General features: G+C 42.5%; 1 protein-coding gene and 1 long non-coding RNA gene across 2 annotated transcripts in view; one reads left to right on the top strand and one right to left on the bottom strand.

Moving 5' to 3' along the window:
* Positions 1-14,259, bottom strand: part of GPC3 (glypican 3) — a 463,539-nt gene extending 449,280 nt beyond the window's left edge. The window contains exon 1 of the mRNA XM_027534191.1: positions 13,654-14,259. Within this exon, the coding sequence (XP_027389992.1) occupies positions 13,654-13,828 (175 nt within the window). The 5' untranslated portion in view covers positions 13,829-14,259. The remainder of the gene's footprint in view (positions 1-13,653) is intronic.
* On the top strand, positions 12,694-23,511 carry LOC113887196. The gene is made up of 3 exons (XR_003509662.1): positions 12,694-13,262; positions 15,210-15,339; positions 23,176-23,511. It is a non-coding gene; the product is annotated as an uncharacterized LOC113887196 (long non-coding RNA).
* The last annotated feature ends 3,560 nt before the right edge of the window (positions 23,512-27,071 follow it).

Here is a 27,071-nt window from a genome sequence, read left to right as displayed (position 1 = left end):
CTGCTTATCACTCCTCTATGGAACACTCCGGAGCTTTGGGGAATTTGTTACTTGGTAAAACATCATGCGGCCACCAAGACCTCACTTGAAAATAAAACTGAATATTGTTGAGGGGTGGGGAAAGACTCTGAATAACTGAATAAATGTTGATTCCAACATCACCTTCAGGCATTGTGAATGAGGCAACCTCACTCTCTCAAAGAACAGAAAGGCAATCTGACAGCTTTTGAAGGCCAAAAGAACCTTCAGGCGACTTTATTAAATTGACCCACAGCACTGAAGTTTCAAAGGCAAGAAATGACTTGGGTTTTAGAAATTAACACTTGTATAAAATCTTCAGAATTCCGTGGGGGAAAATAAACCTTATTTCAGAAATAGACTTTGAAGTTTGAAAACAAAACAGAAAATCTGTTTCTGAAAACAGAAGGGACTATTTGAAACACTGAGCACAGTTCTGTGGCTCTTTGAAACTCCTCACAGGCTCCACTCTGACTTCTGGAGATGGCCAGAGAAGACACACCACAGAATACAGCAAAAGAGAACGTGGGGAACATTATTTCCCTAGCGCATGTGCATGCTCGGTAGCGTCTGACTCTGCAACCCTGTGGATTGCAGCCCACAAGGCTCCTCTGTCCTGGGATTTCCCAGGCAAGAGTACTGGAGTGGGTTGCTATTTCCTCCTCCAGGGCATTTTCCTGACCCAGCGATGGAACCTGTGTCTCCTGCATTGGCAGGCAGATTCTTTACCACCGCGCCACCTGGGAAGCTCTAGATTCTCCAGGCAAGAAGACTGGTGTGGGTTGCCATTCCCTTCTCCAGAGGATCTTCCCGACTCAGGGGTCAAACGCAGGTCTCCTGAATTGCAAACAGATTCTTATGAACTACAGGGAAGGTCCTAGTTCCCTAGAGTAAGAGCAAAATGATCACAAGAGATACTGCCTCTGGCCACGTTAAATTAAGCCAAGGCCTAGACAATAGAGGAGCAAAGACTATTTTCCAAACCAGTCGTAGTTATTAGCAAATGAGCAAAGATCCTGTAGGCTCTCTCTAGCCTACCCCTTCTCACTTTCTTACACCCCTACATTCTCTCCCTCTCCCCTCGACACTCCGAATCTCTCTCTCCTTCCCCCTCCTCCCACCCTCCTTTCCACCCACACCCCACGCTCCCACATCAGTGAATCAACAGCTGAAGCGGGGCACAAACTTGAGAAGTCAAAAGAACAATGATCTATTATATGCAAGACCCTCTCTTAAGTGCTCCAAGGTTCTTACCCTCAAGGAGTTTATATATGCATACAAGTAACCTGGGGGGAATCCTGTTTAAAAAAATAGAAATACGGTTTCAGTAGATCTAGGGTGGCAGCTGAGATTCTGCTTTTTTCTTTCTGTTTTGAAACCCAGATTCTACATTTTCTTACAAGCTCCCAGATGCTGCTGATGCTGCTGGTCCAAGGGCCACACTTTAATGAGCAAGGATCTAATAAGAAACAAGTATATAAATAATTTACAAGAGCAAAGAAGAACCAAAGCCATAGAAGTTCATTGATCACAGGGTTCAAAGGGACAATCACATCTAGTCTTGGTTAATCATAAAGTGATTCATGAAGAACATAACATTTCACTGACACCTTGAAAAATGGGTAAGACGGCCACAGGCACCAGAGAGAGGAAGACAGTCAGGTGGTCTATAAGTAAAGGCTTGAAGGCAGACAACTACAGGATCCTCTCAGTAGTGAGTTAGCAGCCTGTTATGCTTAAACAGAGGGCACACATGTCAACAGGATAAGAGTGAGAGGCAAGATGGAGGCAGACTTGCAGGACTCAGACATCTGATTTGGATGTGAGATGTATAAAAAGAGAAGTCAAAGATGATTTCAAGGTTTCAAGTTGGGTACCATGCAGAGATGCTATCACCAGAAATAAGAATGTTGGAGAGAGGCAGTTTGTGCAGATAGAAAAAGAAAATGATGGACTAATTTTTTACTGTGTTGAAAGTAAAGCACTGGCAGGACTTCTGGATGGAGATATCCAACAGGCAACTGGGAAATACTGAACTGGACAGCAAGGAAGAGGTCAGGTTGGAAAAAGACGGGGGAGTCATTCAAGCAGTGAAGATAATGAAGTCATGGGAATGGTTGTGGGAATGAACAAAGAGAACAGAAAGGGCAAAGGACAAACCCAACTGGAACACTTGTGTCTAATGAAGGGTGGGAGGAAGAGCATAAACAGGCAAAGAGACTCTGTTTTACAATTAGGAGGGGAAGCCAGAGTGTACAGTATCACAAAAGTCAAAGGAATTTAGGACAAAAAGTTTATATCCATCCAGACCATATTCTTCCCCTCATAATACAGTGTGAATACTGGAAAGAACATGAGCTATGGAGTGAGACTAATCTGGATGTAAATCCTGGCTCCACTACTTAAACAACCTTGGGGAAAGGAAACTTCCGGGCCTCAGTTTCTTCGTCTGTAAAATGGAGATGACATCACCTACCTTTTAACTTTGCTGTGTAGATTACATGAGAGATTAAACATAAAACAAGTGACATCCAGTAGGCACTCAGTGAATTGTAGTCTCCATGCTCTTCTCTTGTGCCCTTTCAAACTAGGCCATCAAACAAAGTAGACTCAAAAAATCTACTGAAGAACAAGGAGTTTCAAGCTTACGTTGAATGAAAATGGTAACCTCAGCAACAGAGAAATTAAAGAAACCATTTTGCAGGAGAAACAGAAAAGTATACAACCCTTTCCCCACCACCAACCAAAAAAATTCCCATCTCCATAGACACTTGGGGGGAGGTTCAGGAGGGAAGGGAAATACGTATGCTTGTGGCTGATTCATGTTGTTATATGGCAGAAGCCAACACAATATTGTGAAGCAATTATCCTCCAATTAAAAATAAAGAAAAAAGGAAAAGACCAGCCCAATTACATAAGTATTCCTAGTATTTGCCTGGAACCATATGTTTCAAAGACTCATCAGCAGGGCCCAGTCTAAAATGGAATAGAGACCAGAGCTCCAAAGCTACACACAGTTAGAGCTTTCTTTCTCTCCAAAGCAGGAGAGCCAGAGGGACCTCCATGTTGGAACCAAGCAGATCTGTGGAAGTCAGAACCTGCTGACACTTTACGAGTGGCTGCATTGTTTGCACATAAGATATATAAAAACAAGGCTTTACCAATGTAAATGTAAGGTGTGACTGTGAAAGACCACCCACCGCTAAGAGTTAACAACAACTTTCAAACAGTTTAAATGACATACATAATTATTAATTATTGCTATCAAAAATAATAGAAGTCTGATCCGTTGCTTCTAATGTATTTTTCTACATAGAAGTCTGTGTGTGTGTATGTTGGAGGACATTATCTTTTTTGCAAAAGTCTTGCACTATGACAACATATACTCATACTTTTAATCAAGAGAGTTCTTAAAGTCTTTGGCTGTTTTTTTTTCCCCCTGAAAAATCACCAGATGTTGGCAAAACACACTTTAAGACATGTCACATGAAAAAGCCTGGAAAATATCATCCACACCCATGAGCTCCAACTTGAGCCTATATGCTAATGATTCGCAATCCTGCTTCTCTGGTACTCCAGAAGAGTATATACACTCTTTCCCCATGATCTCATCTATCTATCCCCAGTATTAAGTTACCACCTACATGCTGATAACGTCCAAATAGATACCTCCAGCCCTGACTGCTCTCTCTTCTATGGTCCAAAACACCTCAACTACCTACCAGGCATTTCTGCCCCAATGATCAAAGGACCCCTCAGACACAACCTGTTCAAAATCAAACTCATTATTTTACCCCTCAAAAACATGTTCCTCCTATGTTTCACTCATTCATTCAGCAAATATTTACTGAGCACCTATTATCTGCTGTGGCCCCACCACCCAGCAAAACTAGAAGTTCTAGACTCTCCCTTCTATCCTCGTAACCAGTCAACAAGTCATGTCTATTCTACTTCCTATATTCTCTCAACTTGATCTTTTATTCTATTTACTGCCCTGCCTTTTCACCTGCATTATTAAAACTCTCTGCCACCACCCACTCTCCAGTTATCCTCCATACTGAATAGTGTTTCCTCTCTTAAAATGTTTTCATGGCTCCTCATCATCCTTGGATACAGTTCATCAAAACCCCTTAGCATTTCCTACCTACTTCTCTTGTTCATCTTTCCTCTACTTTCCCCACATCTGCACTCCAAACAATCCAAGCTAGTCCAATACAACAAATGTCTCATTTTGTCTAGTAACTCTGTACCTTTGCAAATACCTTTACAGGACAGCCCACTTAAGGCAACTGGTTACCCTCTTCCATAATTCAACAGCAACCAGATCCCCACAGGGAACTCAGCTCATCAAGCTGCCTTGACACCATAGTTTTCCTTACTGACTCCCTCCCTATGCAGTGGTTTTATCTTATTCATCAGCTCCTAGCTCAGTACCTGGCATAGAATCAGTGCTCAATAAATGTAGGTTGAAGAATGAATGAAAAACTTGTAATATTTATTCAGAGATAGCATACAAAGTTCATTATTAATAGGTTCATTTTCTGAGAATTTCCATCTGTCTTTCAAAATAGTCAAATGTGGTTCCCCAATAAAATCACTCTATGAAACCTAACTTGAAAACTATCTCTTGGGTCATAGTCTCATTTCCAGGGAGCTCAACATGCAATCGAGCCAGCGCTAGATGTAGTTCTCCAAACTGAGCCAAATTCACAGTATGGGTTAACCATCACAACTTGAACAAGGATCATATCTCTGTACTTAGGGAAATGATGGAACTCAATAAATGAGCTGTAGCTCTGTATCAGTGACAATTAGGTCTGCAACACTTTGGGGTGAATCCAACTGAAAATGGTTTATTCAGGTGCTAAAAAGCTGTACCCCCTTAGTTCTTCCCAGTGTAGGTTAGGCTTATTCTCTGGATTATTAAGGGGGGACAGTTATAGGGATATTTTACATGTGTGTATGTACAAGTACACACATATGTATGGGGGCTGTTGGAACCAAGCAGATCTGTGGAACTCAGAACCTGCAGACACTTTATGAGTGGTTGCATTGTTTGTACATAAGATATAAAAGCAAAGCTTTCATGACACAAATGTAAGGTATGATTGTGAAAGACCACCCACTGCAAAGAGTAGCAACTCACAACTTTCAAACAGTTTAAATAACACATAATTATTAATTGTTGCTATCAAAATAACAGAAACATATATTTATACATATATAATCTATTAATATATACATAAAACATATACAAATACCACATTCAGATAAAGCTGCAGCTAAAATCTCTCTACTTGTCAAACTTCAGTTTTTAAAGAGGGGCAAAAAGGCTCCCAGGGTCACAAAGAATAGAAAAATATGCTTCAACTTCACCACCCCCTCTTCCTCAGTCTCTGCTACAAATCAATTTAGAAAATGATGCATTCAGAGAATCAGTGTTTCTCTAGGTACATAGCATCCTGAGGGCTTCCTGGGTGGCGCTAGTGGTAAAGAACCCACCTGCCAATGGAGGAGACTTAAGAGACTTGGGTTCGATCCCTGGGTCATGAAGATCCCCTGGAAGAGGGCATGGCAACCCACTCCAGAATTCTTGCCTGGAGAATCCCATGGACAGGGGAGCCTGGTGGGCTACTGTCCATGGGGTCGCACAGAGTCAAACATGGCTGAGAGACTTAGCACACGTGGCATCCTAGGATGTCATCTGACAGCGACAAAGTCCTCCAAACTAGGTCTTTATGTGTTTATTCTTACATTCATTTCAACTTTTAATAATAACTCTGTACAAGGCACTCTGCTCACCACTCTAGAGGATACTGTGACAATCAAACATGACTCCTACATTCAATGAGCACAGGGTCTGTCAGAGGCTATGAATAAACAATGAACTTCAAAATCATGGATACTAAGTAAGAAGTCCAAATAAGGTAATTTTGGGAGCCGAATGTAATCGGGGCATACCTCTGTATTGTCTCTGCACACGTGTTAATTCCCATGTTCAAATGTTTCCCCATCCTTTTTAGTCCATTACGTGTGAGTTCACTTTTTGATACATACCAGAGGGAGGGCTTTTTACCTCCTCCCTGTATCTGTCACCCTAACTTTTCCTGGCTCCACCATGTTTCCCTCAGCTTCAATCATCCAAACCAAAATTTGACAAAGAGCAATGGAGAATCCCAGGATGCCATGATACGCACTGGAAGTACCAGTATGCAGAGTTTGGGAGACAGAGAACAGAATCACAATTAAGAAGGAAACTATTCAAATCTAATATTATTTTTAAACAATCATAATCTTTTTCTCTTTTCCCCTCTATACTACTTGGGCCTGTATCTGCAAGAACATCGCCAGCCAACTTTAAAAGGATGCCCTAATGCATACAGAAATTAAGAGGACTTTCATAAGGCCCTTTATACTACTTCAATAAAATTCCCATGGCTGAAAATCCACTTTGAATTATGTCCTCTTAGATGTACATTTATGAAGCTTGATGTTTAAGTAAGATGCAGCAAACACTGAAGAAAAACTGATATACATTTAGTATATGTTTCTGTAACTGACACCAGTTGCATTATTTTCACACTACATACTACAGATCTGTAGAGTGAAGTTAAATGTATGCATTTATGTAATATGCATTTATGTACATGTAGACATATTAAATTTATTTTTAACTACTTAAAATAACCTTGTAAACAAGTACAAACTACTTACCTCTTGTAAGTCTTGGCTATCCTACTTTTTCCAGGGAGTTATAGTACAGCCAAATGCATTAAATCAATGTCCTTTATCACTTACCTATAGGCAACAAATGGATTTTTGACCTGAAAAAGTAGTTCCTTTTTTAGAAATTTTAGTATTTTAGTAAAAATGAATCAACTACTTAAATAATGGTTTTATGGAAATTTTATGGTTACAATACATTTATAATTCCATTTATTTATTTAACCCACAAATTGTATTGAGTACCTGTTATTTGTACTATGCACTATGCTAGGTACTGGGGATACAAAGATAAAACACAGCCGCTATAACCCTAAGAAAATCACAATCTAGTAAGGAGATTTAAATTATTACAAACACATACCTTAAAGATAGCATAATCAAGATTTCTAATTTTCCAGTAATAAATTTATATTCAAAAGGCAGATTCAAAAAAGCCAATTAAAATTCTACAGTTTTGCTGAAATTATAAGAAATAAATGCATGCTTCATTGTGTAAATTTTGAAAAATACTGAAAACTCAAAATTTCCACTTCTGAGAAATGTACATCTTTCAACTTTCAGGTGAATGGTTGGAATCCAGTGGGTGGAGCTTTCATTTACAATCGCGTTAACTTCTCTGTCCCTTTTTACTGCCACTTTCGCTTGTATTTTATCTGTCTTCCTATCAATTATTTATCAATATAAGCCTATTAAGTATACTTCAAAGAGCTTAGTAGATTTACTAATCTAGCATATAAATGCAATTTCAGCTACTAGACGTAATTAACTGTTCAGAACACTAGCAACACATTTTGGTCCTAACATTGACTCCTTTTTATTCATGAGAAAAAAATACAAACTCTCAAATAAGGCTGTAACATGGAAATGCGTTCTCTGTTAATCAATCTGGATTCATTTTTATTTAAAAATGGCAAACAAGTATTTTTAATAATTAGCACTTGGATAATTAATATTCAACTGGCCTAATCTGAAGAAGAGAAGTAAATCTTTACATTGTCTGTTCAACAGGCATTCAAGTAAGACTATAACGTTCGAGTGAGCGTTTTCCACTCACACACAGCATTTCAAAAGGCACGTTTTCTCTGCTGATAATGCTCACCTTCAGGATGCTTTGTGAATCACATTTTTACTGTCATTATGTTTCAGGAGATAAAATCCCATTACTTTATGCTCTTTCTAAAGCCAGTTGGGGGCCCATGACTTGGACTCTTATTTTCTGGTACTCATTTCTTAATGGAGTCCTCGGGATCCTGTTTCAAGCCTGACAACTTGCTAAACATGGGCAGAAGAGGGGAGATTTTTCAGCACACACTTTCCATTCGACCTTAGATTAACAAAAAACACTGAACCCGCTTAGAAGTTCAGCTAGGGCTGATGAGATGCTGGCTCCTGGTGTGATCTCTGGAATTGAGGCTGTGCACAAATTCTGATTCCAGGTTACAGAAACCTGTGAGGTACTTCAACAGGTCCATGCATGTGTTATAGCTCAACTCCCAAATATGGTAATGTCAACATTAGTGAGAAAGGTCTAGCTGACATTAAATCAAAGAGAGTTTGATTTAAGAGATGTCTTACAATTTATGTGCTATAATAATTGTTGATCTTTAATGATACTAGGCCAGTCATAACAATGTTGCTAATTTCAATTTGTTCTCTGAGTACTCAACCTTAATCTCAACCTTAATAAGCCCTGCTTGATGGTTAAGAGTCGCCAGCTAACTGAGGTAAGCCTGAATCAGTCTCCAAAATATATGCAGCTTGAAGTTTGTCCACATACCCCAATATGTCTCATAAAAATTTGGACTTCGACTTTAAGTAAGATGACATATAGCTTAAGAAAGGATTTGAGAGTTTCATCAAAGAATACATAATGATCTAAAAATGCTGCTGCTAAGTCGCTTCAGTCATGTCCGACTCTGTGCGACCCCATAGAGGGCAGCCCACGAGGCTCCCCCGTCCCTGGGATTCTCCAGGCAAGAACACTGGAGTGGGTTGCCATTTCCTTCTCCAGTGTAGGAAAGTGAAAAGTGAAAGTGTATTATCTATTATTTACGAAACATGCTATGGTACTCTTAGCATTGGGCTCCACACTGCATCAAATGCAGTGCTTTCCCTTTAAGGAGCTTATAATCTAAAACATACAAATAACCATATGCAGAAAAAAAGCTAGAGATCAGAGTAAAAGGAAGCATTCACAAAAATGTACAAATTCAGCATGCCAGAACTTTTCAGTTGAGCAATATGATCCCCAGTGAAATTCTTTCCAAATGATGTATCATGTGCACAAGTTATAAGTGATTATCTTCAATTTTCTTAGAAATGAGTAATAAGATACCTCTTAAGACCCATGCTTTTGTATATGCATCAAACACTAGAGTTGGCGTGGTCCTATTGATAGCTGCCATTTAAGGAGAAAACATATTTTCTGTCTTTTCTCGTAGCAGACAAATCCGGACCTCTTTTCTCCTAGGTTGGTAATAAGCAGCCTCTTTCTAGGCTACAGTGAACAGCAAACATTGCAACTCTAAAGATGGAAGCAGCAGAATGCTCAAAAATATTGCATCAAAACATTGGATACAACCTACCAGCCCATAAGAAAAAAACCACATTGCCAAACTGACACCATCTGTGTCATCTAACATCCATCGAAATCTTCTTATGCCTGTATTTCCTAATGCTTACAAACAGAATTTGCTCCAAGAATTAAGAAAACTCTTTTTAAGATGGCGGCCCTATTAAGCGACCTCTCCCTATCTCCCACTTCATCTCTTCAGTTTTTTTTTTTTTTTTTCCATTGACCAGGCTGGCTATTGTGACCATTTCAGCTAATTTCCTGAAGGTATTTTCTAGCCCTTTTCACCCTATTTAATCCTACAAGTTTCCTGAGAAGCCTGTTTACTCGTATGCTCCCCCACTAGACTGTGAGTGCCTTGACAAAAGAGACCATGTCTTCTTCCTCTGGGCACCCCCCAACACCTAACAAGAGAGCCTGCCAAGGAGCAGGCAATCTGAGACTCCTTTCAAGCCAAGGTGCCCCACCAATCATCAGCCATCTCCTCAATCAGACTGATGCTTCCCTCTAAGTACATCCCGGTACTGATCATCAGGATTAGCGTAATAAATATATTCAGACCACATCTGAGCAAGTTCGCCAAACTAGTCCAAGTTAGCACATGGTAATACGACTTTTCCAAAGTTTCAACAAATCACCTGCTCACTCAAATGTCTAGTGCAATCTCAGGGGAGAGAAACCCTCCCATGCCTCACTTATTCTGTCTCCCGGCTTTAGCACCACTAACAGCTTCCAACTAATTGGGGAGCCACAGCTGGCAACCCGGATGAGATTGCTAGTTCTCATACTTTAAAACAACAGCAACGAATACCAAACTCTCTTTTTTCAAGAATGTTGATTTTTATTTTTATGTTGTTTCATCTATTTTGAGAAACTCCAAGTCGATTTTGGCTCTTCAAGCCTGCCTTTTACCCATACAGGCATTTGGCCTTCTAGATTGGTTCTTGAACTTTCCAAGGCCCTCTAAGGCAAGATTCCTCAATCTTCTGGGAGTTGCAACACTACCACGGTTTGTTTTTCTCATTTCCATCCATTCCCTTCACCACCACCCCCCTCCAAAAGTGGTGTATGGCATTCATAAAGTGAATTACACTTGATTTTTGTTTAGAGGAATTTTTTTTCAGACTTCTGTAACATTCCCTTGAGACAATTGGAAACATCATTGTCTGATTACTAGCTCACTTTCCTTGCCTAAAATTGTATCCATTCTTGATTGCGCCTGTGGGTAGGTTAAGCAAAACAAAATAAACATCTAGACTTATGAGCTCATTGGCTTTTTTCTGAATTTTTCTAAATTAAATAAGGGCAAAAGAGCTGCACTGAAAGTCAGTTATATGGATTTTTCTGCCAAATGCTAACTGTGTGCCTGGTTTCCATCTGTGGTGCTTTCCAAGTTACAAATCCTTTAAAAAAAAAAAGAGTGGGGTATGAAAAGATCTATGGATTTGGGGGACATGCCATTTAGAATTGCTATCCTATGTGTTTGAACACTAAAAAAAAAACGGGAACACAAGATTGTAAGGCTTTAGATCAGCTTTGTGGAAGTCTAGTGTAGTCCTTCAGCACCAATGATTTATTTAGGCTGGCCGATTTCAAATGCTATTTAGTCTCATCCATATTAGCATAAGAAATGTACCTTCTCCAGTCTAACCCAATTCTGCTAATGGTCAAAGTTAGCAGTCAATCCCAAATGCTCCCCCTAAGTGACACAGGACATTCTTGAGGATTTCTCTTTACTGTGACCAAATCTCATTTTATCTGGGACAAAGAAAGCTTTAATGCAGTTAATACAGTGGAGCGGGCAAACTGAACATGGCTTAAAATATAGATAGGGAAAAAAATGTCAAGCGGTCATCATGATGGTTCATAACTATCAAGTACTTTGCAGCTGTTTTTCAATTTCCAACCACTGAATGACAGCAGCAAATCACACATTTATTCATTTTGAAATTATGCACTTGGCATTGTATTTAAGTCCGCCATTATCATCTCTTCTCTGAAATACTGATGAGCTCTTTCCACACACGGACATTAGGATTTTCACCATGCTTTCTGTATCTACAAAGACCGTATTTGCCCAACTAAAGCTTGGGACACATGGTTTTATGCCAGGGGTATTGGAAATCTGCGCCGCCCCCAGAAAATCCAGGCTATATGGTAGCTGTGTGGGTATAATCCACCATATTTGAAGTTTGGCTTTGTTCCAGGGCGAGTCAGAACAGTGCCTGCCATATAGAAGGTCCTCAACAGGGTATATGTTTGTTAAATAGAAGTGAAGTAGAGAACGCTGGGTTTATATGGTAAAGATGCTCGGAACATGATTTTTCCTATAGAGTTTGGGAGATACTTGAGGAAAATGAAAAATCTCCATCACAAGTCCCTGTTCTCTACATGGAATATGGCCATCCTTAGGCCAGGAGTAAGGGAACTTGGAAGGAGGGAGCCCAGGCCAAATCTCACACACACGGTGTGTGGGCCCTCCCAATACTTTTATACAGATGCTGCAAAGAGGCAGGCAGCCAGAGATCTGGGGAGGGCAAGGGAGGGTGAGGGCCTGTTTGAGTCTCTGTAGAGGGGGGTTACTAAATGAGTATCTGTGCATTCCCTCTGGTCTTTTTTCCTCTTTTAAGTACAATCTTTACTCCTTGGCTTCAAATCCGCCCAGTGTGGCCCCAGCCCCAACCTTGGACCCATTCATCTTGTGGGGGCTCATCCTGCGAGGACCAATTTTTACATTACCAACAAAAGCATGTCTCTGGCCTTAGCAATCTAATTACCACGGATGGCACTTCGAGGGGAGAGAGATTCGCCCGCTGTTTCAGCTCTGTGGAACTGATTCATAGGTTGCCCCTTACAGCTCCTGCACACGCCCACGTGTTATGTTATTAACACTTAACAGTGGAAGAGGTAGTTTTACCCTCCCATAGAGCAAAATCCTGCAAAGCAATATTTAACATATGCGCAAATGCATTTCAGTCACCAAAAAGGGTGACCAATCACCTTTGCAACTAAACAGCAGGCTCGCTTGGCTCTTTTCATCCACCTAAAGAAAAGGCTGAGGGCGCGCTGGCTGCCTAGGTAACCTCCCGCTAGTGAACGCTCGCCGGCAGCGCCCACAGGGCGCGCATCGCATTCACTACTTGGCCCAACCAGCAGGCCCGCCTCCCTGACTTGTTGAGAGCCACGAGCCAAGTTTTGGCGAGGGCTGCTCCCTGATCCCTCGGAAGCGCGGGACGCGCGCCTTGGTGGATGCATGGGTGGTGAAGAGACCTCGGAGGCCACAAACGTTTTACGGTTTGTGAATACAACCAGCCGTTTCTTAGAGCGCACCTCTGATAAATTAACCTGTTTGAAGCCGACTCTTCTTGCCTGCATTGTCAGTGTAGCAACTTGTCCTAATTGGATTCTAAGGCAGGCTTTTAGGACTCCAACCGTGGGACAGTCAATCACACAAGGCCATTAATATTCATCTGTTGACAGCGGCAGTGCTCAGGGAAGGTTAAAATATGCCCTTACAACACGATCTGATTGTGCTGAACAAAAGGCAAGCGTTCAGAAACTTTCCTCCACCTAAAATCATCTTCCCTTCAGGGTCCAGCCTGTCAAGAAGGCAGATGAATTTGAGAAGGGGAGGAGTTAAATCATCTTTGGACTCTTGCTCCCCCGGCCAGCAGCATGGTTTTGGAAACGATTTTGCCAGCCTAGAGAAGAGACGCTGTTTTGAAGGGAAAAGGCTCAGTCCTCCTCATTTGGGGGACCCTCCTACTCAAAAGTTTCCCTCCGCGTGTCTTTACCTGTCACTGCGGACTCGGAGATCTGTCCTCAACTTTGCTTGCACTTGGGCCCGCGAGCCTTGGGAACCCAGGCTGCAGAAAGGAGGGCGTGAGGGCAGGTTGGTGAAAGAATGGCTGGAGCCGTGGTCCAGCTGAGGCTGAAATTCTGGCATGTAAGTGTGAGCGAGGGTGGCAAATTCCCGAGGCACCAGCTCGGATGTGCGGCGCCAGTTCGCCGAGGCTAGGAGAACCAACTCTAGCCTTCCCGCCCTGCCCCCCTCCCCAAAAAATGGGCGCCCGCTAGAAGGCCATGCTCGCCGTTTCAACCACTCGCATCTTCGCTGACAGCCCAGCGAGCCTGGGAGATGCGGACACGGTCCACATATACCCTTCTTCTCTTCCTCGGGAGACCTGGCCGGGCTCGAGCGCGGGGACCACTCCCAGGTACTCAGCCGCTGGGCTCACGATCGCGGCCCCGCGGGGCTAGCGCGCTCGGGTTACGGTCACCATGCGCCCCTTGGCTCACCGCTCGGCGCGGGGAATGCGCGAGGGACGACTCCTCACCTGGCACCGGGGTTTCAGGCACCCATTTGAGTCCGGGCTGCAGTCTCTGGAAGAAGGAGCGGACCTGGTGACAGGTGGCGTCCGGCGGCGGCGGCGGGGGCTGCGCCTGTCCCGGGCAGTCCAAGCTGAGCAGCATCGCCACCACCAAGCACGCGGTGCGCACGGTCCCTGCCATCCTGCTTCGCGGGGAGCGAGGAGAGAGTGGGAGAGTGGCAGCGGGGGCGAGAGAGGTCCCAGGACGCGGCAAGCCTGGCAGTGGCCCTAAGGAGCTGGAGACGTGCCGCTACCCAGCCGCTGCAAAAGTTTCCTCGCAGCTACCTGGGCGCTGGGCGAGGGCGGGAACTGCTTGGTGGCTCGGGGCGGGGCGGGGCTGACCGGATTGGGGCGGGGCGAGGAGGGACCGGGCGGGGCGGGGCGAGGCGAACTGCTCGGCCAGGGGGCGGTGGTGGCCGCGTGGCCAGCCTGCGGGCGCGGGGCTGCGGGAACTGCTGGGGTACCGCAGTGTTGGGATCCCGCAGGAGCCGCGCGAGAGGAGGACGCGGAGCGCGTGCGGTGGCTCCTGGCCGCCCAGCCCAGCTGCCGGCTCGCCGCCGCTCTACACAGGGCGCTCTGGCATAACTACTGCAGAGGGGCTGCAGGCTCGGGCGCGCTGATTGGCTTCCCAGCAGCCGTCCCCTCTGACTGGCTCTGAGAGAAGTTCCCCAGCCTCACTCCTCCTTCCCGCCGCTCATTGGCCTACAGCCGAGTGGGCTTTTTCCTTTAGGATTTTTGCAACCTCTCCATCCTTCCTTGGGGTGCGTGGAGGTCCCTGGCCTCGGTACCCACCCCGCCAGCCAGGTCCAGCTCATCTCTGGCCACCAGAGCTTCCCAAGAGGTCTTCCTCCTCCGCACAAAATCCACCTCTTCTTCCTGCTTTCTGAGGGGCTTCCCTCGATTCTTTTTCCCAACGCAGCTCACAAACCTACCCCACAAAGAGTCACATTCAGGGCAGCTGGGGACCGCTGGCGAAGCGGGGTAGGTTCACACCTGCCTCATCTTTGAATACTATAACTAAAAATCTGACAGCCCATGGGGGTTAATTTAATAGAAGCACACAAAGTCAGATAAGGCACCTGATCCCAGGATGTTAAAAGAATTGTCTCCTGTAAGGTAGCCCCTGGTGACCCTTCATGAAGCAAAGCACAACTGGTGACAACAAGATAACCTAAGGCTTAAAGTCAGACTAATTCATTAGAAAACCGTTTCACACAGCAAATTCATTGAGCCAGAGCTAGCCTGTTTGAGAGGTCTCCTAGCCCAAATCCCACCTCTCCTGCTTAAATTTCATCATTTGAAATCCGGTTCTTTGAAAATCAAATACCTCTCAGAGGAGAAATGCATTTAGTCATTACCCATAAGTAGGGATCTTTAACTCCCATATTCTTTCTAGTGGCTCACACACACCTTAGCACAATGCCTGGCACATAGTAGGAACTCAATAAGTGTTTGTATAATGAAATGACTTAACACCTCAGTGTGAATTAGTTTACCATCTGATCCTGTTGTCTCTGATCTAGGGAGAAGCAGGTTCAGATAAAGAAAGGAAAAGGAGAGCCTCCACCCCAGGAATTCTGCAGTGAGTGCCAGGCCATGGAGGAAGAGGTTGTGTGCCAGAACTTGTGGGCTTAGAAGAGAGACAAAGGAAAGGTAGGTGACTGAGGGGCTCATTCATTCATTCAATGACAAATATTTGAATTGCTGCTACATGCCAGACACTGTGAGGTACAAACAATGAGATACAAAGATTAACCATTGGTACCTGACCTCAAAGATCTACGGGTCTTGTGGGAAAGACAACCAAACAGAAAAATGTCAACCCAGCATGTGGTAAGTGCTAACATGGGGGCAAATGCAAAGTTCTAAGGGGTGAGAAGGCAAGTCACAGAAAGCTTCCCAGAAGAGGTGATATCCTAAACTCAGGCTTGAAAGACCAGTAGAATTGAGGTGAGAAAAGAAAATGGGGGGAGGGTGTCAGGGGAAAACAAGCAACATGAACAAAGATTCTGACAGGAGAGAGCATGACCCAGTTGGATGATGGGAGGTGCAAGTAAGGGTCTCAGGCTGGGGAGTTAGGGAAGCTAAAGCAGCAGAGGTAAGCAAGGGTCAGATTATGAGTCCCCAAACCATGCAAAGGAGCCTGGGGAAGCACTGAAGGAACTTCTAAGCAGAGGGGTGATATGATCTTGTTTGCCCTATGAAAATATCTCTACAGCAACATTGTGGGGATTGGCTTGGAGAAGGAAGCAGATTGGAAGCAAGTTAAGAGGCTGTGAAAATAATCCAGACAAGAAATGATAAAGTCCTGTGGCAGAGGAGACTTGGAAAGGGAAAACACTACTGGAGATATTTAGGAGATAGAATTTAAAAAGGCACCGAGTGGATGCGGGGGTTGGGAGAGAGGGATTCAAGGACGGAAGGCTCATTCATTCTTTTTTCAACAAACATTTGAGTGCGGCCTAAGTCTCTGGCATTCTTCTCCTACTTCATAATTTTGCCTGGGGCTAGGCCTGCGCCTGCATTGAACATTTGACAAATGACATATCCACTTTAAAAGAAACACCAATTAAGAGTCATAATTTGGCTGGTGAGTTTGATATGTTCCACCTGTGGAGCCCTGTGACCAAAGGGCAGATTGGAAGGCAAGCATTGATTGAATTTCATGACCTCGCAGAGGAAGACATGACCTCCCATAAATTCATGATCTTCCAGAGCTCATGCAACTAACTACAAAGGCAACAGTTGTTTTCAACTACTGGGTATTGAGTACCTTGAACAGAGGGACTATGACTTATTTTTAATATATACTTTTATATCTAATATACTTTATATGAACCAGGGAAGCAATTAGGGCAGTGCTTCCCTAAGTGAGGTGTGTGAATCTCTGGTGGTATGTGGACCAGTGAAGTTTTGGTTTTTTTTTTTTAAATAAATTTTTGTTGTAATGTGGATCAGAAATGTATGAACATGCATAGTACTACATTCAACCCATGATTTCATTAAGACAAAGTTAGTAGACAATACTATGATCAATTAACTTAAATAAAACTGTGAGTTAGCTTCAAAATTTTTTAATAGTACTGAGAATATGAGGATTTAGCAAAACTTGTGCGGTGGTATGTGAAAGAGTAGAATTTGGACTTCGGTCATAAGCAAACTCACCCTGAGGTTTTGGCAAATATTTAAGGTTTTGGCCTTAAAGTTTCTGCTCCCCCCACAAGCAGCTACTTGAGGGCTTTAAGCCGACCTAAGGAGTTGGAGAAGGGAATGGCAACCCACTCCAGTGTTCTTGCCTGGAGGATCCCAGGGACGGGGGAGCCTGGTGGGCTGCCGTCTATGGGGTCGCACAGAGTCGGACACGACTGAAGCAACTTAGCAGCAGCAGCAAGGTGGGATTAATAAAACTTGCTAGGCTTAAGGAGTGGTTGCATTTTTTTAATAAGTGACTCCCAAAGACTTTCTAACGTTTCAGTCCCCAAGCTAAGACTCTGCCAGTGGGATTTCAGGCCCTGGAATAGGCACTGAAGAATAGGCTTTTGGTCAGGACAGACTGTAGGGACACTCTGGACAGCTGTCCATTCTGCCAGTGTCCGGTGTGTGGAGTTTTACTGACAAAATCCCGTTCCTTTGCCAAACTGTTAAAGCTGTTACTTTATCTGCTATATATTGCCAAGATGAGTGACTATGAATTAAGATTGGGTTTTATTTTTCTTTTTACACAAACAACCATCTTACTTTTCAGGGCTCCCTTCCTTATTTTCAAAGTCAGGCCAATGACTCATCCTTACTCTTCAGCTGGAAGAGACAAAGAGAAACAATCAGTCTAGAAACACAAAAGGATGTGCTGATTGAGCACCGGTGTTCACTTTCCACAATTCATGGCTCTGTGCTTTCAGGCCCAGTTGGAAGCATTTAGATAACACCACTGGGCCCCATTTTCCTCTTTGGGCCTCAGAGGAAGGCTACCTAGCACAGCAGGCCCAGAAGAACTTTTCTTCACCTTTCGTTCCTAGTCTCTAGTTTGAAAGAATTCGAGAATTCCCAGCTGTAGCCGGCAGCTATTATCTTGCTGTAGCTGGGAGGAGAGTCTGGTTCTATGACTCCAAAAGCAGCATAAATCAAGGTTTCTGGGAGAGGGTTAAGAAAGGGTGTTCAACAGCTGCCGCCATGGGAGGGGCTCATATATAGCCATGCATACGGCCACACACGCACACATGGTTTGTTTTGGGCCCAGTTCCCCTTGCCACCACCCCCGCTCCAGGTGATACTCTCCCCACGCCATTCCTCTGAGGTACACAGTATCTTCTCCCCTTCACACCACCCTCAAAACCTCCTTTCTGAACAGAAATTTTAAAACTCATCCGCTCACAGTGTATATGGTTGATGGGGTACAATGAGGCTGCCCACCCAGGGTAGGGGGTATTTTCACAGGGATCAAAGCTTTAAACCAAAGGAACAGGGCTCTAAAAACTGTGGAATTCGAGGCATTTGCTAGTGGGAAGGGAGTGTTTAAACTGAGGGGCAATGAGGCCTTTTTTGGTACACCTGAAATCACATCATGTAGACAGTTGCTTATATGTTAGACTGGTGCTGCTCACAGTCAACACCTCCCTAGCCACACCTCTGTGCTCTATGGCACACAGCCACTTTGTCTCCTTCTCTTGCAGTGTATGACTCCTTTGTGGGGTGGAGGGGAGGGGAGGCGCCAGGCACACTGATCCCAATTCTCCCAAATGTATAAGCTATGATCAGAGAATGAATTATGGTCCTTTGGGAAAGAGTGTTCATTCATTCATCCCAGCCAGCAGGCCAGTGCAATGTAAATGGTAACTTTGTAAGTTGAAAGACTTAAAGCCATTTTGAAAATTGCATAATAATCCTAGGCAGAATTTGGCTCCATGTGTGTGGAAAATTAATAGACCCAGCTGAGATGCCTGCATTATGAGTTGTGGATGGATAGCCTCTCCCCAGACCAAGACTATACTTTGCCCTCACTAAATCCACAAAATATCCTGAGGTTCTTGTAAGTTAGAGTTCAAGACTTTGAAAACAACTATTGAGATTTTTATTTGTGGCATCATGTTTATTGCTGCAAATAAGAAATTATTCCATTTTGTCTTCATATGTATAAAGGATATTGATCTAGATTCCTAACATATTTCTTCATACCCCTAGTCCATTGATTTTTTTTTTGATTGGGCAGATAAATGTATATCTAACATTTTGTCTCTATTGTGTAAGATAATCAGTTTTCTATTAAAATTTAAGGAGCTTGTAGTTAGGTGATTGAGAAGATGGTAGCTTTAAATGGAAAGAGTGGTGACGCCTGAGGCATGGCTTTAGGTGTCACATGGCAATTCATGAATACTTTGTTTTGCTTTGAATTATTGTGTCCCCCAAAACTCAGTGGTTTAGGTAATGTAATATGTTTATTTGGATGTATGCTGTGTAGAATCTATAAGTAAATTTGCTAAGTTTTTTCTGGGTCTTTTTGCTTTGGAGCCTGGGTGCCCAATAGGTCAATAGTTGACCTCTAACCATTGACCGCTCGCATGTTTGCTTCTCTCAAGGCCTTTTCCCACCCCCAGAGCTCCCTGAGCTCCCAACAACATATGGGAGGGAGTCAACAGCCACCACGGACAGCAATTCATACTTTGAGTGGCCTCGTCCATCTGACTTCCCAAGCCTCAGCCACAGTACCAAGTCCAGGGGAATTTCAACGGTAGCATCTCATAAGAAAAGGCCATCACCCCACTGGTAACTCTATAGTCAATTGTAAAGTCTACCTATTAGAAACTGTGTTGTTCAGAGGCAGTACGGTTGGGACCTGCAGCCAAAGGAGGGGAAGAGAAGTGCTAGATGGTTCCATCCCCTACCAACCAAGCCCAGAGGCTGCTACACTTGCTGTACCAAAACCTGGGGTGACCACTGCATTTACCACATTGGGTAAATGTATGTTTACTTTTTTGTCTCTATCATGACTTTTGAGCTTTAGGTGATCAGGAGTTCACATTAATATCAGAAAATAAAAATAATATTAAATAAATTGACCCTTCACTACAAACTGTTTGAGAAGTATTATGCTAAGTATGTGCACAGTGCCTTGGCCCATGGTAGTCACTGAGTAAATGTTTTTAAATAAAGCTCTGAAATGCTTTTCTTTACAAAAAAAATTCCCACATTCCCTAATTATAGGGAATTCCTATTCACAAGGCATAAAAACTTTCCAATAATAGGTAGCCCATGTGAGGATAAATGTGTAACTAAAAGATTTCTCCAAAAAAATTATCCCATAGGAACACTCTTCTTCTTTGGCTCACTCTTATTCAAGTAATACTCAGAAGACAGGAAATATGGTTTGCATGAGATTTTGCCCCTCAGTAGAACTTGGTGTAAATTACAGAATGGAGGTTGATCTCCACAACCTTCATGTTTTATTATATCCATTATTTCCCCCCTAATTTATGTCATGTTTTCTGTTGTAAATGAAAGAGACGCTTGCCTGTGTACAAAAACATAGCAAACATACCAAAACAAAACAAGATGATAAGATACAGAGGGAAGTAGGCTCCTTGGAATGCCTTCATCTCATTCATTCTCATGTCAGAAGTACAGCAAGTCTCCCCTGCCATAAATAAACTGCATGTCATTACTCAGAAGATTTAAGCTCTGTTGGATGTCTCCAGTCCTTCCCTAACTGCTGTTAAACTTATGCTTAATACCATATGGTTTGTTAGCAGCTTTTTGTCTCATATCGTTCTGAAGTTGTTTCATGTGAGAGTACCCTGTCTTCCCAAATAGATTGGAATAATCGAAGGAGCAGAGGAGCAGCAGTCTAAAGCACTGGTTTCTCATTCTCGTCCTGCCTCTCTGAGCATTGTGACCCTGAATATGCAACTTCACATCTCTGAATCACAGCCTCCTTAACTGTAAATTGAGGATGGCCGACTTCATGCTCTCCAAGGTTCCTTCCACCTCTGACAGTCTGTGTCTCTAAGATTGTGAACTCCTTGAAGGAAGAGTTCTTACACTTCTGTACCCAGAATCTAGAGCAGTGCCTAGGATATAGTAGGCCCCCAGTACCTATTTATTGAATGAAAGGCTGAATGCATCCACAACACAGACCCCAGAAATGGCTTCATAGGAGATTCTCAAGGTATATTTGTTGATTCCTTAGCACTCTCTTTAATCAAAGTATTGTGTACAACATTTAAAATCTAATTTTTCTCCTAATGAGCAGCACAGTAATGCTTGTTGTAAGCAATATTGCAAGAGTGAAAATATAAACAGACATACTTCCTTTGTGTTTTCTTTATCTCCAAAAATCTAAATTAGAGATTTTTGTAATTAAGTCATTAAATTTTTTAAATAACTGAGGCTTTGATGTTGACTCTTTAAGATTGTAAAGTACTAAAGGTAAGAGACTATGTTTACCTAAATCTCAGTATACATGGGCCTAACAAATTACTTTGTTGTTTGGAAATTATGGTAATAAACTTTTAGGGGGGTTTAGTATTCATTTTTCCCTGTTGAAAACCTGTGTCAATCCTTTCTATGGAAATCTTTCTGAACTGTATTACATATTTCCCTGCCTTAGTAAACAAGTATATGAAATCTAATCTAATCTATTCTTGATGTTCTGTTATATCATATTCAATTTTTATACTAGGCTATGAATCTACAGAAATGGTGAGACAATAAGCTGAGTCTATGCTGGGTCTATGGCATGGCATGAAACTTGCTTTCTTAAAAACAATAACAAGAATTCCCTGTAGAAGGACTTCCCTGGTGACACACTGGCTAAGAATTCACCTGCCAGTGCAGGGGACACAGGTTCGATCCCTGGTCTGAGAAGATCCCACATCCTGCGGGACAACTAAGCCCACGTGTAACAACTACTGAATCCCCGGTGCCTGGAGCCCGTGCTCCGCAACAAGAGAAACCCCTACAATGAGAAGCCTATGCACCACAGCTAGAGAGTAGCCCCCTCTCTCTGCACCTAGAGAAGCCCGCATGAAGCAACAAAGATCCAGCACAGCGAAAAACAATAATTAATTAATTTTTAAAAAGAATACCCTGTAATGATTTATCTCTTCCTCTTTAACATATGATGTAGAATGTATAGATCCTTGCCCTCCTGCGTTAGTCTGCTATTTACACATTGTAATACTGAGGTCAAAGGCTACGTTAGCCCTTCCTAGGATGTTCCTCTGATTTCAGCACTAGTACCTTCAACCTCTCAGTCGATTTCAACCCACCCTCCAGTTTACTTGCTTTAACTTATGTTGCAACACAGTGATCACAAAAGTCCACACAGCGTGGTGGAGTGGGCATAGGTTATGCAGTTCAATAGTTCCAAGTCCAAATTTCAGCTCTATTACTTACTAGCTGGGGGACCTTGGATAAGCCGCCTTACCTGGTTGAGACTTCACTTACAAAATGAGGATTAAACACTTAACCTCCGTTGATGAATGGATGAATAGATAGATAGATCCATATGATAAGTCAAAGAGAACACAATGGTACTTATGGAATATAGGCAGTCAGAATACTAGTGTCCACTATAATATTCTTTCAGCTTTTCTGTATGTTAGGAAAAATATAACCTTGCAAGGTCTTTGAGAGACTAGAGATAAAATAGGTAAAGCTTCTGGCATGTTGTAGGTATTCATATTATTCTATGAACTTTAAGGCTATTTCTCTTAAAGGCCATCAAAGCCAGGTTTGTTTGTTTATTTGTAATAAACATTAATTAATATTTGTATTACCAACATTTATAGAACAGTCACTATGTTCTAGGCACTGGTGATATAGTGATGAGGGCAAAATTTTTGCCCTCATGTACATTTTCCAGGTTTGTTTTAACCATCTGAGTGAGCAGGCATCTTCAGTTGTCAGTTCACTGCCAGGGTTACCTCAATGCCAGCACTGGGACTGCCAGATTATCAAGGTTTTACATGATTCATAAGTTTGAAGGAGGCATATGCTCTGAGAGGGTCTCCTTGAACTTCACAATCTTGCCTGCTGCTCAGTCCTCCTTCAGCCTCCCTTGAAACAGGTCCATGTGGAGAGTATGAGAGCTAAGCAGTGTTCATTGATGGCCAGAGTCCAGCAAGAGACCTGCCACAGGCCCAGGAATTCTCAGACCGATTTGCCATTCCATTTCCCAGGGCTTAACCTCTGTCGTTTGGCCTCCCCAATTACAATTACATTTCCAGACCTTTTTTTGTGTTTTTTTGTGTGTTTTTTTTTTTTTGGCCTTACCCTCAATTCCCAGCCTTAGTAATGGCTCGTATTTCCTGGATGTAACTACAGGAGCTCAAATTCACTTCTGAAAAAAAAGTTTTCAAACTTAAGCTTGCAGCCAGATCTACCCTAGTTTTAAACTTCACAGTCATACTCACATATACTCATATCATTTCAAACTTACCATTGTACAGAAACATCATGATGTATTTATTTTTCTTTTTTTCTGCTTGATACTAGGCTATGAATTGACTCTTCTTCAGAGGAAAAAGGCCAATGATATCCTGACAACCGGAAAGAATGCCATTCTCTTGGCTGATAGTCTGCATATGGAGGAACAACATTTCACACACAGATGGAAGGGAAAGTTCATCTTCCTCAGTATAACTGCTCCTATGGCAAAAAAAGGTCATTTAATCACATGGGAGCAGCTAGACAAGATGATAATATAAAGCAGGATTCTGTGTGCTTCTAAATCATCGGGGCTTTATCAGCTGCCCCTACACCACTCAAGGATGGGAAACCCTGAGACGGTTAAACAGAAACATCAAAGAATAAAGGATGGATGTGCCTGTTGTCCTTTTGTATATTTTCATAGATATGGCTTAGTTCTTGCCTCTAAAATGAGAAGAACAGCAGGTTACCTTGCTATAAGCAGTTGTGTTCACAACTGAAGCAGAGCTGAATCTGAAATCCAGGGAGAAATTCACTTTCTCACTTTAGTTTTGCTGCAAACAGAACTTGTAATATTACTGATTACTTTAACATAGTCATTATATTTAGTGTCATTAATACTAAAAAAAAAAACTTTAAGCCTGCCAAGTTTCCTTAAACCTATGCTAATATTATTATGGATTCTGAAAACTGAGGCAATATATCTACTCATATCATTTTTCCTTAGAATTTGATCTTTGGGTTTTTTTAAAAAATTCAACAAGCAGGAATTAAAGTAATGGTAGCACACGGTGCAATTTTGTGAGCTGACAACAAACCTCTTGATCTGGGAAAGAAGGGCCAAGTTTTCAGGACTACCTATTAAGTAATAATCCCAGTTAAATTTTCTCTTTTGAGAATCTCTTATATTTGTTTGAGACTTCATTCTTCTTACAAAGGGCTTCCCTGTGCCTTATCTGGATTGTTCTTCCCAAGAGTCCTCTGAGCTAGATCAGGCATGAGATAGATGTGGGGGCAAATATTATTGCCCCCATAATATTGATGAGAAAACCTCTGAGATTCAGAGAGTAAAGTGATGTGCCCAAGGTCACATAGATAGCTGGTCAGCAATGAAGACAGGGCCATAACATGAGTCAGATACCTCCAATACCTCCCAAACTACAAAATCCCAACAAGCCATGTGGCAGTGGTTTAAAACCTAAATGTCATAGGCAAAAACTTTTGAATGTTATCCAGATGTCTCTGAAAGCCTCCCAGGATTCAATATGCACCTTAAAGAGCCAGGCATGAAAAATGACATGTTCTGAGAAGCACGCCAATTTGAGATTTACTAAATGAGAGAGAGAAGTTAGGGACAACAGAGACAGAGCCAGGTTTCAAACAGAATATTTCTTTTGCTCTTCGATTCACTGCAAACGATGACATTAGCACAAGGTAGAAAAGGCACCATGTTGGCAGTAGAAAAGTGAGTTTGTATCATATAATTCACTCGAAGTTTGTGGGAAAAAAGGTGGAAGGCATTTTGGAAATTGCCTCTGCAGTTTGATTTTAAATGTGTGAAGAACCTTTTCTTCCTTGTAAGGTGGTTCTACTGTCATCATGTTATCAGAAAGGCAGATGAAGAAATTAAATTAAGTCTGAATGAAGTAGCCTTTGAAAGCATCTGAACTGCACTTCCTCATGCCAGCGGAATTTGACAGCTAATTATGGAGCCCATATATGATACAAAACTCAGAATTTCTCAAAACGTAGTAGTAATGCTTGAGCAGGGAGAACTGGTTACATTCATTACAGGAAATTCAGTTTCCCTCAGGAAAAGTGGTTCCATGGGTCAGAGTCAGGCCTCATGCTTGGAATTAGGGATTCAGGTCTGCCTGAAGCCCTCTTCTTCCTGCCTTGCTTTTACAGACCGAGAGAAGCACGAAGTCCCTCAAAGGAGAGCTCCACACAGTAAGGAAAAGTTAGCCTAAGAGGGAGCTAAACCGATGATGCTGAGTTGCCAGAATCCCTCCACAGGCCACCCAAGCGGTGAAGAAATTCATGGAGAGAAATAAAGAAAGAAAAGACCCACAGCCGTGAGCAGAGCCAGCTGGGAGGGATGTTATTACTTTATTTCTGTTTTCTTAACTATGTGCGTGTGTGTGTGTGTGCGTGTGTGTGTGTGCGCACGTGCGTGTGTGCATGTGTGTTGAGGGGGAGGGAGGATTGATTGCAGAAAATGTCTGGATCCACAGCACTCAAGATGGAAACTTTTGTTGATATAATTTCTCCTAACTTTCCTACACCTTCCTTCCCTTCTACTCCATTTCCCCAGTGGCTATCAAGAGCTGTATATATCTGACCACAAAACATCCAGTCAGTTCAAGTCAAAAATGCAGCCAGCCATCTGGATTGACTCAAACTCTGTCTACACACACCAATTGGCTTGGGGGTAAAAAAATGTAATTCAGTGGAACAACTGGTTATTTTTAAAACAACGAGTTGAATTCAGACAACCATCCAATTAGTTGATTTCAAAATGCCTGTTTGGCGACATGAAAAGGGTTATTTTCAAAGGGCCTTGTGTGTGCATAAACAACCTGAATGCTATTAAATTGACGAGCTATTTCAGAATCAAGTAGATAAGGCCAAAGCGGCTGGACTCTGTTTATAAAGGGGAAACCTGTTAGGGTAGCAGTCCATCAGGCGCTCCAGAGGGTGACACCTTCTGTTGGAAGGCTGAAGTCTTTCATTTGACAGCGGCATAACCATACCCTTCTCTTTGCAGAAGCAAGCATCTCATTCTTTTTTTAGAGAAACCTCCTGTGCACTTCTTCCTGGATGTGCCGCACTAGACAGAAGGCCAAAGATTCAAATAGACCCTCAAAGGCAAATGCTGTTGGGTTAACTACTGCCACATAACACATTTCCCCACACACACGGTAACGGTAACTCGATTGTCTCCCCTCTTTTCCAGGTTTCAGCCTCCCTGCATACAGCCAGGAAGCCTCTTCTGAGCCATTTGACCCGATTCGTGATGAGTTGAGTCAGTTTAAACCGCACAGCTATATGTTCCTGAGCTTTGATCCCCCTGAAATGTGAAAGTTCTTTCCCAGTGTTACATTGCTAAGAAATGATTGAAGAAAAAAGCAAGGACGAAGGTCTCCTCCTGAAGAGAATTTTATTTGCACTCCCCATGCTTTGTCATAAAGGGCATTCAACTGTGTTAATCATATAAGAAGTTTTAGAGAAGCTCTCTTTTTCACATTAGGCTTAAAACATCACCCCTGAGGTGGTGCTGATGGCTCCCTTAGAAAAGATTTCTTTGACATCTAAGACACAAAGGACTTCAGCAAACGCTCGGAGTTAAATGAGTGGTGCTTAAGTGCTGACTCTCCATCCCCAGTGACAAGCATTTACTAAGTGAAACTTTTGTTACTGCAAATGTCTTACTTGGGTGTGTCTTAATCCTGAATGTTGTGGAGGTTTTGTTTTATTGTGTGTATGTGTGTATGTGTTTTTTTTTTTTTTTAAAAACCATTTATTTTATCAGAAAGGATTCTCACAATGGAAGCATTCATTGCCATGGCTGTGGCTGAGTCTTTAGGTTTAAGACTGGTTAAGCTGCCCCAGGTAAAAGTGTTTGCACAGCGACAGAAGTATAGAATCACAGCCCCTGATTTGGAGGGGGCCCCATTAAGCCAGTCCTTGCCTTCAGGCATCCACGCCAGAGGAATAGCCACCTTTCTCTTTAAGATCTCAAAAGACAAGAACTCCACATGTAGTTCTTTTATTATAAAAAGTGTGAACTGTAAAACATATTTACAAGGGAATAATATTATAATCCATCTTCAAATTATTTCCTTTTTTAAACATTTGCTTTCCCAAGCTTTAAAAAATTAATACAGTAAAGTTTCCTTTCTCCTTTGAAAAAATCCTTTCAATAGAAGCATTTCTCCTCTATTTGAGGACCCACATGGGAC

The sequence above is a fragment of the Bos indicus x Bos taurus genome, chromosome X, assembly GCF_003369695.1.
Source record: "Bos indicus x Bos taurus breed Angus x Brahman F1 hybrid chromosome X, Bos_hybrid_MaternalHap_v2.0, whole genome shotgun sequence".
Lineage (NCBI taxonomy): Eukaryota > Metazoa > Chordata > Mammalia > Artiodactyla > Bovidae > Bos > Bos indicus x Bos taurus.
Note: the sequence above shows the minus strand (reverse complement) of the source record. Positions and strands in the feature narration are given on the sequence as shown.